General features: G+C 41.5%; 1 protein-coding gene across 1 annotated transcript; it reads right to left on the bottom strand.

The window, feature by feature from the left end:
* Nucleotides 1-597: 597 nt before the first annotated feature.
* On the bottom strand, nt 598-11,844 carry anapc5 (anaphase promoting complex subunit 5). Its single transcript, XM_037778877.1, has 17 exons — nt 11,256-11,844; nt 9,293-9,372; nt 8,574-8,683; nt 8,222-8,465; nt 7,881-7,947; nt 7,602-7,703; nt 6,199-6,389; nt 6,041-6,122; nt 5,824-5,916; nt 4,681-4,862; nt 4,259-4,394; nt 4,063-4,137; nt 3,217-3,338; nt 3,021-3,128; nt 2,681-2,828; nt 1,675-1,837; nt 598-1,571 (listed from the first exon to the last, which is right to left on the bottom strand). The coding sequence occupies exons 1-17, from the start codon at nt 11,451-11,453 to the stop codon at nt 1,351-1,353; spliced, it is 2,322 nt and encodes a 773-aa protein (XP_037634805.1). The 5' UTR covers nt 11,454-11,844; the 3' UTR covers nt 598-1,350.
* Nucleotides 11,845-13,074: the final 1,230 nt, after the last annotated feature.

The raw sequence follows: 13,074 nt of genomic DNA, 5'->3' as shown, positions 1-13,074 counted from the left end.
AGGGGTCCCTTGCCCTCTGATCTCAAGATATGTGAATGAAAATGGGTTCTATGGGTACCCACGAGTCTCCCCTTTACAGACAAGCGTCTTGGTGTCTTAATGTGGTATTCTGGGGGGATTATTGATCATTTTTTATCGATTCTTGAGTGGTAACAAATGGTTAAATTTAGCACCAAATCTGTGTAACAAATGGTATCAACACAAAAATTGATGCAACAACTTATGAGACATAATAGAGCATGGGAATGGTCATCATATACTAATCGATCATAATGTTCTAAATCCTTATACGCTTTTACAATTTATTTTAATTATTGTTTATTTGTGATTTATGACTTGAACAATTTGACACACAGTGCTGAGCTGCATCTCAAATTAATCTTCAGATTGCCGTCTTTTAGATGAAGTACACCACTTCTATGTGAAATCTATTGTTGACCTGCCAGCTCCCCCTAAAGACCACCTGTACCCCCCTAAAAAAGACAAAAGCGGGTCTATTGTGGGTCTCCGAGGGTTAAATACTACTGAAACTATAACTAAACTCTACCACAGAAATGTTCCCGCTGCAGACACACAATTATTCCGGATTAACTGAGATAAAATGAAACAAGTTGTTTATTTTCTCAAAAGAAGTGCAGCGAGTAATGGATTACAGGCCCGTCAGGACACCTAAATGTAATGCTGTAAGCCAAGAATCGTTCTCACAAATCGTGTCAGACGGAAATGGAACACAGACGCAGTATCTGGTGTTATGTCATCGCCGTGGGGTCTATTACATTAGAAATGTGATCACGATTTCCTCCTCCAGATTCCAGCTTCATCTGTATTCTTCTGGCGAAATATGAATCATCCGGGGCCACCAAAACACATTCATCTTGCTAACTGTGATATTGCCCTCATTTGTCAAAAAGCGGCGGTTAAATTGGCGCGGCCGTGACAGCTCCTGATAAACTTTCAATGTTTCCATTGTGCCGTTGGAAGGTGTGTTCTGTCTGTCTGACAAGCCTGGACTGTTGCTGTGGTTGAAGCATTAGAAATATGTTGGCCCTCAATTAAATCTGTATCCGACCACAAGTGAAGAGACAACTAATTTATTCTTGGTCTAACCGGTTACTCAACCTTGTTTATGTCTACTGACATCGTCCTCTTTCATTTTTATCCAGGCATTGCGTGCAGCAGAGTTTCCAAATTGCTTAAATATTAACAAATGTTTTAGTGCTGACAGAGCAGGACATATCGTTGCCACCATCTAGTGGTGAGCAGCAGTGTCTCTGCTCAGCAGATAGAGGAGGTGTTGTGACCTTTTTCAGTAGCCAAAATGACTCCGGTTTGTTGTTGGACAGGGAGAAGTTACAGTCGCATGGAGACCGGCGGCGCTGGTGATTGCAGCTCCTGGTCCAGCAGCCGGAAGAGCATGGCACTTCTGTTGCACTGCGAGGTCTGTCCCAGAGAACGGTGCAGCTGAGCCTGCAGGTAGTGGACGTCCCGCAGCCGCTCCTTACAGTTCAGCTTGGAGAAATAGGCCGCTGCCTCATTTAACGTGTCGACGGCCAAAACAGCCAAATGCAAATCTGCAGGGGAGACAATGAGCAGCAGTGTGTGAATAGAGGCTGTGCAGCGACGCGACACTGTGAGATAGGGATCAGTGTTTGGCGGGGGAGGTGAGGCTGTTACCTGCTTGCCCTTGTCTGTTTGGCCTGAACCCAGCCACCGCCATCTGACAGCGGGCCGTCAGCAGCAGGGCTCGGCCCTTGTCCATGACCGATCCGTGGGCTAGAACGGGCTCAATGGCTTCATGCAGAACACTCAGAGCGTGCTCAGGAACCCCCAACATCAGCTGCAGAGAGGAGAAGAAAAAAAAAGAAACAAGGCACTGCTTTTATTTTGCTTATACACCAGCCATACTGCAAAAAAAAAAACAGTAGGGTTGGCAATCGATTAAAATATTTCATTGCAATTAATCACATGATTGTCCATAGTGAATCGTGATTAATCACAAATTCATTGGCCATTTTTTATCTGTTCAAAATGTACCTTTAAGGGAGATTTGTCAAGTATTTAATACTCTTGTCAACATGGGAGTGGGCAAATATGCTGCTTTATGCATATGTGTGTATAAATTTATTAACAACACAAAACAATGACAGATATTGTCCAGAAACCCTCACAGGTACTGCATTTAGCATAATAAATATGCTCAAATCATATCATGGCAAACTCAGGCCCAACAGGCAACAACAGCTGTCAGTGTGTCAGTGTGCTGACTTGACTATGACTTGCCCCAAAACTGCATGTGATTATCATAAAGTGAGCATGTCTGTAAAGAGGAGACTCGTGGGTACCCATAGATCCATTTTCATTCACATATCTTGAGGTCAGAGGTCAAGGGACCCCTTTGAAATTGGCCAAAATGCAGCGTAAGTTTGGAGCGTTATTTAGCATCCTTCGTGACAAGCTAGTATAACATGGTTGGTACCAATGGATTCTAGTTTCATATGTCAGTATCCTCACTCTAGCTTTAAAACTGAACCTAAAAATCACAAGTTGCATTAATTCATTAAAGATATTATTGGTGTTAAAATAAATTTACGTTAATGCTATAATGCATTAACTTGGACAGCCCTACAAAAAGGCTTTGGTAATTTGCATATGTGGGAGCTGTAACAGTGTTGTGGCTGACCTGAGTGAAGGCCAGGTGAAGGATGGTCTCCGAGGCCAGGGACTGGAGGTGGTGCTGTCTAGCCAGAGACAAGGCCTGCAGGAGGAGAGGAAGAGCTGTGGAGAAGCCAGACGACTCCCAGTGGAGCTCAGCGGTGGAAAGCATAACTCTGTATGAGACATACACAGGAAGTGATGTAGACGAGAAAAAATGTTGCTCAGACTGATATACATTAAATATTTATGTACCCCAAAAATAGTTGGTTCATTCAATTCCACAAATAAAAAAAGAAGGTAGACGTTCAGAAGTTTAGTTGAGGTCACTCTCCTCTACACTCCAGGAAACATCCGTGTCTATCTACCTGATGACCACCTCCGTGCATTTAGTCTTCTCACAGTGCACCTGCAGCCGCTGTAAGACGCTGTACGCCTCAGTGCTCCGGTTGAGAGCCTTCAGAACTTGAGCTTTCCTGTCAGCAAACACAGCGTTACAGCTCCGACACAGGTTACACACGTGTGAGACAGCCATTGTTAAGGTTAGAAGTGCCTTGGCGTTACCTGTAGAGACCATCTGTTTTGTTTAAGGCAGAGATCGCTGTGACTAGTGGCTCTGCCAAATGGTATTTCCCTTGGTTCATATGTCGCTCAAACTGGATTTTCAGATCACACAGCATCCAGAGCTAAATTGGAGATTTAGGGAAACAAAAAACAAGTATTTGTTGTGCATTTCCTATCATGGATTATGCTACATCATATCAAGTCCTCCCCTTTTGGTCAAAATTGAATAAAGACCGAAATCTGATATTTTGACATCTGTTTTACTTTACAAAAATATTTTGCAATAGAATCATTGATGTGAAATAGCAGCAACTACAAAACAAATTGCAAATTGATTGTCGTTGATTTAACGGCCACAGGTGTCACTGCTAACAAGCAATTTCTGATTCTTACATCCAGCCCCTTTAAAGTGGTGCTTTTGTGTGATTCTTTGAGGAGGAACTCCGTTTTACAGATCTGTCAATTAAATTAACTAATCTATTAGTCGACAAAATCGTATCGACTAAGAATTTCTTTGGTCGATGACAGCCCTAGTAAACAGACAGCCAAACACCTAGCAAAACAGAAATATATTCAATCCCTATGAACCATTGTGTGTAAACAAACTTTCAGTGAACACCATTTAAAAGGTAACATCATCAGTTACCATGAAAGTTCTATGACGATGATTTTCTGGGGGTTAAAAATTAGCCGAAAAAGGCATCAAATAAAGGCATCACAACTGTTTTATCGCTTACAGTTTGCCAGCCAGCTTGAAAAAATTCTCAACTTCACTCTTTCTGCAGTAACTGCTCTCTGCCTTTGTAGGGCAGCACTGAATAATACAGTATGGTTGAGAGAACGCACCTTTGCATGCTGTGAGTGAGGAGGAAACTGTTCTTTCAGATGCTGGAGAATATCTGTAACGGAGCAGTACAGGCCCTGCAACAGAAGCAAACAACATGCATGTTGAACTTCCCCGCAACGCTGGGTCAACTGAGTTAATGGATATGCAGCAGCTGGGGCAGAAAGCAAACAGACGAGATCAAATCAAATGTGTTACCTGCTCAGCGTGCAGCTCGGCCAGGTGGCAAAGAGCCACGGCGAACGCCTCGGTGTTGTTCTGCTGGACCCCGAAGTTGACCGGCTCCAGACTGCTCATGTTGAGAAGCAGCTGGGCCTGCTGCAGAGCCATGGTGCTGCACGAGACACGGGGCACATTAAAGGACTTGGAGGAAATGTGCTGGTCATGCAGACACTTCTGAGTCGTGTATTTTTACAGTTAAACATGCGGATTTTATAAGTTTGTCTTTTACATCAGATGCCCGAAATGTTAATCCATGCATGACAACAAGAGGCATTTCAACTGTGTTTCACAGAGATGATTTAATGTGAGTGAGGAGAAGGTTGTGTGCTAGCGTGCAGTCAGTAACAGTGACCACAACTGACAACTGTGTGTCAGGGTGGCGTGCTGAAGAGCCTGACCTCTTGCCGTACATCCTCCATATGGACGTAGTCTGAGCCAGGCTGATCTCGATCAGCTCCGACAGACTGTGCTTCCAGTGCAGGATGTCCGTGTCCTTCAGCGCATCCATCAGCTTGTGAGCTGTCTTGCCCTGTGTCGCCCCCTGCTGGACCAAAGACTGAATGCCCAGAGATGCCAAGTACTACAGCAGGGAGGATGGATAAGAGAATATATGCAAAGATCAGGTTTAGCCATGTATAACCATGCATTATATGCTGTTTTTTATGTATGTGTGGAAAGCTGTGTTTTAATTTGTAATCTTTTTATTTTAAGCTTTGTATGTATTCCTGTATGTTATTTTATGAAGGAATAATGACTTAAAGAAAAACAGTTCAGACCACAAGAGGTGCTAAATTGCAACTAAGAAGTTTATCTAATGCCTGCCGTGTAACAGCTGTACGTACTGTATAATTACATGAAGAACATCTCTGTTACAGTATGTCATGATTGCTTTGGCTCAGTTTTCACAACAGAGTTTCAATGTGCAAAACTCCAAATGCAAAGAGCCAAAATGGAGCAAGTATGATTAAAAAAAAAGTAATTTTTATAAAACGGTCACTATATCCTGACAGTAGTGCATGAGACACCTAATCTAAAAAAAAAATCATGTGCCTCTGTGTCCTCCAGTGCTCCTAATGGCACCTGCAAGATTTCACAGACCGGAGGAAAACAACCAGTCAGAGTCGAGCTAGAGTCTGCCTTCTCTGAGCAGCTGTCAATCACTCGTGAACTCCGATCAAACGGTCAAACTAGGCAGCGCTGATCAAATATGAATCAATATTCTGTTACTGTAATGCCTATTTCTCTCCTCAAATGTTTTCAGAAACATCTTGTAGTGTACTGTTCAGTTGTAAAATGAGAAAGTTTGTGACACGGCAGCCAAGTCGGGATCTGTTGAAGAAATACCAAGCAGTGCCTACCAGCCGGAGTACAGCCAATAGGTACGCTCTCTCTCTGAAATGACCTGTGATTGATCATAGTCTCCCGTCACAGGCTAGATTTTTTAAAGCCTGAGAACAGAGCCATGAGGAGGTGCAGAAGTCTAGTTTTGATGCCAAAAACTTTCTGCCTACTGAAGCTTTAAGAGCTCATGTGGCACTCACCGGCAGGCAGAAATGGGCAGCCATTTTCACTGAATCCTCAGTTAACACAGTGCTGTCAGATCCCTTCATCTGTTCCAGCGTGTACAGCCAACTCTGACGTGGGACAGAAAGAGACATAGACTAAGGCACACTCGTATCAAATTCAGACATGATGAACCATCAATCGTTGTACAACAGTGACGTGACATAAAATAATAGTAGAAAAAAAGTATTTTACCAGACAGTGCTGCAAGCACACATGATCATTGGACTCCTGGGCAATGCGGATAGCCTCCTTTACAGCCAGATCAGCCTGCTGACTGAGGGAAAAGAAAAAAAGGTGTTTTATTCAGATACTCTTTTTCTAGGAACTTGTCCACCAGTTCTTGTACTCACTAGTGGCCGAAGCGACAGTGCAGGCTCGCCAGGTTGAGAGCAGCGTAGCGGAGACTTCGGCCGTAGCCCTCATCCCCGTTGCTCTTTCCCTCATTTCCAGACAAGATGAGGCGGTCAAAGTAATGTAAGAGACTGTGAGCGGAGAGGAAGATGTCCTGGACTCTCATGCTGTTCAGGTAGTTTAGATAATGCTGAGGAGAGAGTACAAATCACAGAGCTGATGAAGATGATATTCCCCCCCTCTGGTAGACTTGTTAATATAACAGGGCTGGGACGATACACCTATCTCCCGATTCGATACTATTACGATATTTGGGTGCCGATTCGATATGTATTGCGATATTTAAGCATTGCGATTTTACAAGTATTGTGATTCGATATTAGGATTTATTGCAATTTTGATAACTTTTTTAACACTAGACCATGGGAAAGTTGACTAGGGACTTTTACTTTGGATAATATATGAATTGATACAGTAAAAATGTTTGATTTTCAGCATGTATGTAGTCAGAGATATCCTGAAGTCAAATATATATATATCAGTCATTGCCAGGCATTATTTATTAATGTTTTCCAGCAACCCAAAAATCAAAGAATATAGACATTTCTCTCACAAATTAGTGGCATTTTCTTTTTAATTCATTAGGGACATGTTATGTTTTATACTTCTGATTATTATAATCCAATTAATCTTATTTCCATATATGTATGTTGTATATACAGTTCCCTTTGTTAACACCTTATTTTGAAAACCAGACGTATGACTTCGCCAAGTCTGTCTCTAGCTCTCCCGTCAGCTCCCTTCTCTTTATACATCCATGGTCAGCTCCATCGGGGGCGTTTGAATGCATTTAACATAAATGTCAGTATATGGGTCCTCTAGTTGTAGCGTCGGCCGATTTGACCACGGAGATGAAAGTGGCGGCTGGCCTGACCGCAATACGATAACGCTTCCTGTCCATGACAGAGTTAGCATGCAGCTTTAGCCATCATGTCTAGCTCTGCTTTTCCTGCAATGTGGGAAACCCAAAGTGTTTCCATACTTTACTGTATGTGTAGTGTTTACTGCTTTGGATTTAAAATGTGAGAGTGCAGGTCGTATCCATGTTGACCCTACACCGTTTTCTGCTTTTCCTGTTTCGGCTTGCTGCGGCCACTCCGGTTTGTTTTAGTGACGGATATGGAACGGATATGACGTCACATTACTCAGACTACAACAATAAAAGCCGTAACTTCCTTCTACCTCTGTATAGACTCAAATGAAGCGAATACATCGATTCTGGCATTAAAAAATGTACTTCAAATTCGTAAAAATAAAAAAATAAAAATCAGGATACATAGGTGAATCGATTTTTTTCCTACCCCTATAGTATAGTATGGAAAGTGAAGTAGATGGAACTCACCGCCTCAGCAAAATCAGGGTTAAACTTCAGCATGTTGTTGAGCTCTTCCTGCAGTGCAGCGGGCTTTAGAGCTTTGTTCTCGTCGTTCTTCAGAAGATATGCCTGCGGAAAGAGGTTTTCAAGAACTGTAAAAGCCCATAAGCGCTGCAAAAGCACAGCTAGGTTTGACACAGGATGTGGATGGTTCCTTTTTAACATATTGTGTCAAATCTGCTGGTTTGAACAAAATGGCATTAATACAGTTCAGTTAATTTCAGTCTTATTGATTTAAACACTCACCTGTCTTGCAAGAAAGTACTCTGCTTGTTTTTGTGACAGGGGACCTCTGCTTGGAGTATTGTCATTTCTAGAGCAGAGCCATGAGAATCTGCTGTTAAGTATCGTCTTGGTCGCAATAACATCAAAACAAAAGTCTTGCCAATTACCATCCTGAAGGGGCTTAACAGTTTAGACTTTTGACATACACGCAGCGAATAAAATTTCACTAAATAGTAAGTGTAGTCAATCAGAAAATAATGTCAAAACTTTCAAGGTGAGGTTGAAACACTTGGGCTTGTCCCTTTAAAGTAACATACGTGACATCAAATCAAATGATTTTATCCAAGAGCAGCATCACTGACCGAAGCTCTGACTCATGCAGCGGGGTGTCCAACTCCTCTCGGTCTATTCTGTCCCCTACGGTGTCCTCGGTGCTGGTGAGGTCCATGTCGGAGTCGTCAGCGACCAGCGCCGGCAAACCCACCTGCCCATCGGTGGGCTTGGCGTAGTGACTGTGGTAGTAGTGCTGCAGGGACTTGTACAGCTTGTAGACCTGACTAAAAGACAGCTTGTTGTAGGCCAGAAGCATGTGTCTCATAAAAAGCCCTAAAAAGAAAGGTGAGACATAGCTTAATGCAAGTAATGAGAATAACACAGACATTTCAGGACTTCCAATCTGACTTTAAGAGCTGTCAAATCATGTGAACTACTCACCTACAACACTGGTTTTATACGCCTCAGAATCAAAAGCAGTGAATGGAGTGGGAAGAGTGGAAAAGAAGTACTCCATGTCTTTCAGCTCTCCGTCTGCCATTTCATGCAGCCTTTGAAGGAAAAAGCAATGGCCTCAGAAACTAGACATTTGTCAAAGTTAACACGACAATAACGCGTTAACGCAAATTTGTTTTAACGCCACTAATTGCTTTAACGCATTAAAGCAACTTGCGATTTTTGGGTTGTAGCGGGCTCAGTTTTAAACATAGAGTGATGATACTGGCATCATATGAACCTAGAAAACCTAACCGAATCCATTGGTACCAACCATGTCATACCAGTTTGTCACAACGGAGGCGAAGTAAGGCTACAAATTTACACTAAAGTTTGGCGAGGAAAAACTGTAATGGCCATTTTCAAAAGGGTCTCTTGACCTCTGACCTCAAGATATGGGAATGAAAATAGGTTTTATGGGTACCCACGAGTCTCCCCTTTACAGAAATGCCCACTTTATGATAATCACATGCAGTTTGGGACAAATCATAGTCAAGTCAGCACACTGACACACTGACAGCGGTTGTTGCCTCTTGGGCTTGAGTTTGCCATGTTATGATTTGAGCATATTTTTTTAGTAGTAGTAACCCTAATGCAGAGCCCCAATGTCACATGCAACTGAGTAATTAAATAAAGTCACAGTGTCTCAGACTGAAGCAGTATACCTGAGTTTGACAGCATATGCAGTCTGAGGGCAACACTCCTCCACAGTCTTCAGGAATTGGCCAAGAGTCAGGTCTGGACCCTGATTACCCCACATGAAACAGAATCAGAATCAGAATCGTGTTTATTGCCAGGTGTAAGAGGTATACACTAGGAATTTGCTTTGGTTTTGTTGGTGCAAATAAGCAGTATAATAACAAAAGAATAGATAAAAACGTTAGAATAAAATAAGAATAACAAATTTAAATTCTACCAATATACAATATAAGCTATAAACAAAAATAAGCATGATATAAACAGATCGTGCAAATATTGCCAGTGTGCATACAATCAGGCACCAGAGAGGGAGAGAGAGGGATACAGTAGGAGGGTAGTATTGAGAGTGCCACCAAGTCAAACAATAAACAAACAAACAAACAAACAAACAAACAACAAAAACACAGTATTTACAATACACCAATAAATAAATAACATCATAAGCCCTTTGAGACATAATCAACAGCTGAGCGGTACCATGGATCTAGGCCATATCTAAGAATGTTCATTAAAAAAATCAGACCGCTGCTGGAACAAAAGACCTCCTGAATCGTTCAGTAGAACACTGAGGCATCACTAGAACACTGAGGCATCACTAGAACATCACTAGAACATCACTAGAACACTGAGGCATCACTAGAACATCACTAGAACACTGAGGCATCACTAGAACACTGAGGCATCACTAGAACATCACTAGAACATCACTAGAACACTGAGGCATCACTAGAACACTGAGGCATCACTAGAACATCACTAGAACATCACTAGAACACTGAGGCATCACTAGAACATCACTAGAACACTGAGGCATCACCAGAACATCACTAGAACACTGAGGCATCACCAGAACATCACTAGAACACTGAGGCATCACTAGAACATCACTAGAACACTGAGGCATCACCAGAACATCACTAGAACACTGAGGCATCACTAGAACATCACTAGAACACTGAGGCATCACTAGAACATCACTAGAACACTGAGGCATCACTAGAACACTGAGGCATCACTAGAACATCACTAGAACATCACTAGAACACTGAGGCATCACTAGAACATCACTAGAACACTGAGGCATCACCAGAACATCACTAGAACACTGAGGCATCACCAGAACATCACTAGAACACTGAGGCATCACCAGAACATCACTAGAACACTGAGGCATCACTAGAACATCACTAGAACACTGAGGCATCACCAGAACATCACTAGAACACTGAGGCATCACTAGAACATCACTAGAACACTGAGGCATCACTAGAACATCACTAGAACACTGAGGCATCACCAGAACATCACTAGAACACTGAGGCATCACTAGAACACTGAGGCATCACTAGAACACTGAGGCATCACTAGTCGCTCACTGAATGAGCTTCTGAGTCCATTAAAAACACCATGTAATGGATGGCCTTCAAAATGCAGAACTGTTTTAAGTGAGTCTGTTGCAAGACCAATTACTGAGCCAGCCTTTCTGATCAACTTATTGATCCTGTTTTTATCATCCACAGTGATGCTGCCCCCCCAGCAGAGCACAGCATATAACAGAACACTAGCACCTTGATAGAAAACATGAAGAAGGGTCTTGCTGACATTAAAAGATCTAAGTTTTCTCAAGAAGAGTCTCGACTGGCCTTCTTCAATACAACCTCAGTGTTCTTTTTCCAGTTTAATTTACTGTCCAGGTGGACACCTAGGTATTATAGGACTGGTGTGTGTGTGTGTGTGTGTGTGTGAGGGAGAGACAGTGACAGGGGGGTGGAGATGCTGTTGGAGAGCCCCACTGCCATGGGGAGTGTGAGGTGTGAGGTTTTGGTCCTGATGGACCTTAACCTCCTGCCAGATGCAAGATACAACCATGAACCGCCTGCTTTAACACACAGCACTGTGCAAAACAATGAATAAATGAATAACACCAACCTGCTGCAAGGGCAGGATGAGTTTGTTGAGTCGTCTTCTCTCTGGCAGGGTGATCTTGGACGCAGTCATGTCGTACAGCAGAGCCAGAACAGAGATCTTATACGGAGTGACCCAGTCTTTGATACCAAACACGTTAGCATGCACCACTCCGTTCGTCATCATGGGGTTGAAATACAGACTCTCATGCACACTCGCCATGTTGACAGGCTGTAGTAGGCTACTGGGGTTGTTTTGTGGAGCACTGGGTCAAGAAGAGTTAAAGATAACAGAAGAAACAGGCAGCTGGGTCTGGATCTGATCCCAGCAGCAGCTAGCAGCTAGCTGCTAGGTAGCGTCACGTTACTGAGTTTAGTTCAGTTAAAAGTCCAGAGAAAACGGCAATAATACACCAACACTTGGTTCCAGGTCGGCTAACGTAGTTTGCAGATACGGCATCTTACTGACGGTGAAGGTTAACTTCGGTTTAGTGAAGTAGTTTGGTTCATTTCCAGCATGTTGACAGAAGTTACCTCTTTGCTTTCAAACCGCCCTCCTTCTGTCGCCGGAAACACACGTCATCATAAAGAGACAGCACTTTTTATTCCCATTAAACTTTATTTTCATGTTTCAAGCAAACATTAATTAAAAATAATAACTGTGTTTCTTATTTCTAATTTTTTTATTTTTTTTTATTTCAAAATGACAGTATACATAATAACAGAAGAAAACATTAAAAAGCATTTACATACAAAAGAAACATAGTGAAAACATAAACAAAGAGCTGTGCCAAACATTTAAAGGACAACAGAAATGAAACAAAACCAACATAAAATAATAAAATAAACACAATAAAAAAATAAAAATAAATAAATAATAATAAAAAAAAGACCACACGAGAGTATGACAATAATTTCACTTAAAAACTTTAAAGATATTGCATACATTCATTGTTTTCATTGCTTTTTTTGTTTTGTGAGGAAGAAATTGTTGACAGATAAAGATCTATTTCTTTCATAAATACAAACAAATTAGGCTTTTTTTTGGTAAATTTACACTTGTGAATGTGGAACTTATCGAGAATTAAAATTAGATTAATAAGAAAGAATGCTTTACTGTCTTTGTCAGTGTAATCATAGCAGCCAAATATAATATTTCTATAGAACAGTGCAAAATCTGAGAAAATGTTAACAAGTATAAAATTATTGATGATAATGACTGTGTTGAAGGGATGTTTTTCTGCTTTAACACGTCGATAGTGTGGGACACAGTCGGAAGAAATTACACCTTTAATTTGAAGTGGTTCTATGTTTTTTTTTTATTTTATTGAAGAAAATTAATTTACAAACATTAAGGCATTGTAATCTAAACTCAATACTTCTAACATACAAGCCACGATTGGATAGGAAAGATAACTTAAATTATAAAAAAATATATAATAACAAAAGTAAAAAAGAGGGTAGAAAATAATTAAAGGAACAAAAAAAGAAATGCATAAATAATTAAATAATAATAAGACTGCACTCTTCCATAATAGCTCTAGGGGTCATCATCTCCATTTGGATGCATGGATGAAAAAAACTTGCCAGCAGTATCAGATTGTTCAATATCAAGTCACTCTTAATGTCCTTCATGTTAATACCAAACACAATATGTTCTCTTGTGGAAGTGGTTGTATGTGCAGAGATCTGTCTTGACCATGGCAGTCAGGTCCTGTGCAGATGTGAACTGCAACTCCAGTGGTCACAATGCGTCCACAATTACTCTGTCTGGTAATGGTCACCGGCATCCACTTGCAAGTTTTGAATGTCTTGACACTTTATTGTTGATGCCAGAAGAGCAT

Source organism: Sebastes umbrosus, chromosome 8, assembly GCF_015220745.1.
Source record: "Sebastes umbrosus isolate fSebUmb1 chromosome 8, fSebUmb1.pri, whole genome shotgun sequence".
Lineage (NCBI taxonomy): Eukaryota > Metazoa > Chordata > Actinopteri > Perciformes > Sebastidae > Sebastes > Sebastes umbrosus.
Note: the sequence above shows the minus strand (reverse complement) of the source record. Positions and strands in the feature narration are given on the sequence as shown.

Coding starts and splice junctions, on each gene's coding strand:
- anapc5 (XM_037778877.1), bottom strand. CDS start 11,453: ATGGCGAGTGTGCATGAGAGTCTGTATTTCAACCCCATGATGACGAAC. Junction 8,466..8,573: donor GTATAAAACCAGTGTTGTAG/GTGAGTAGTTCA, acceptor CTTTCTTTTTAG/GGCTTTTTATGAGACACATG. Junction 1,572..1,674: donor AAACAGACAAGGGCAAGCAG/GTAACAGCCTCA, acceptor TCTCCCCTGCAG/ATTTGCATTTGGCTGTTTTG.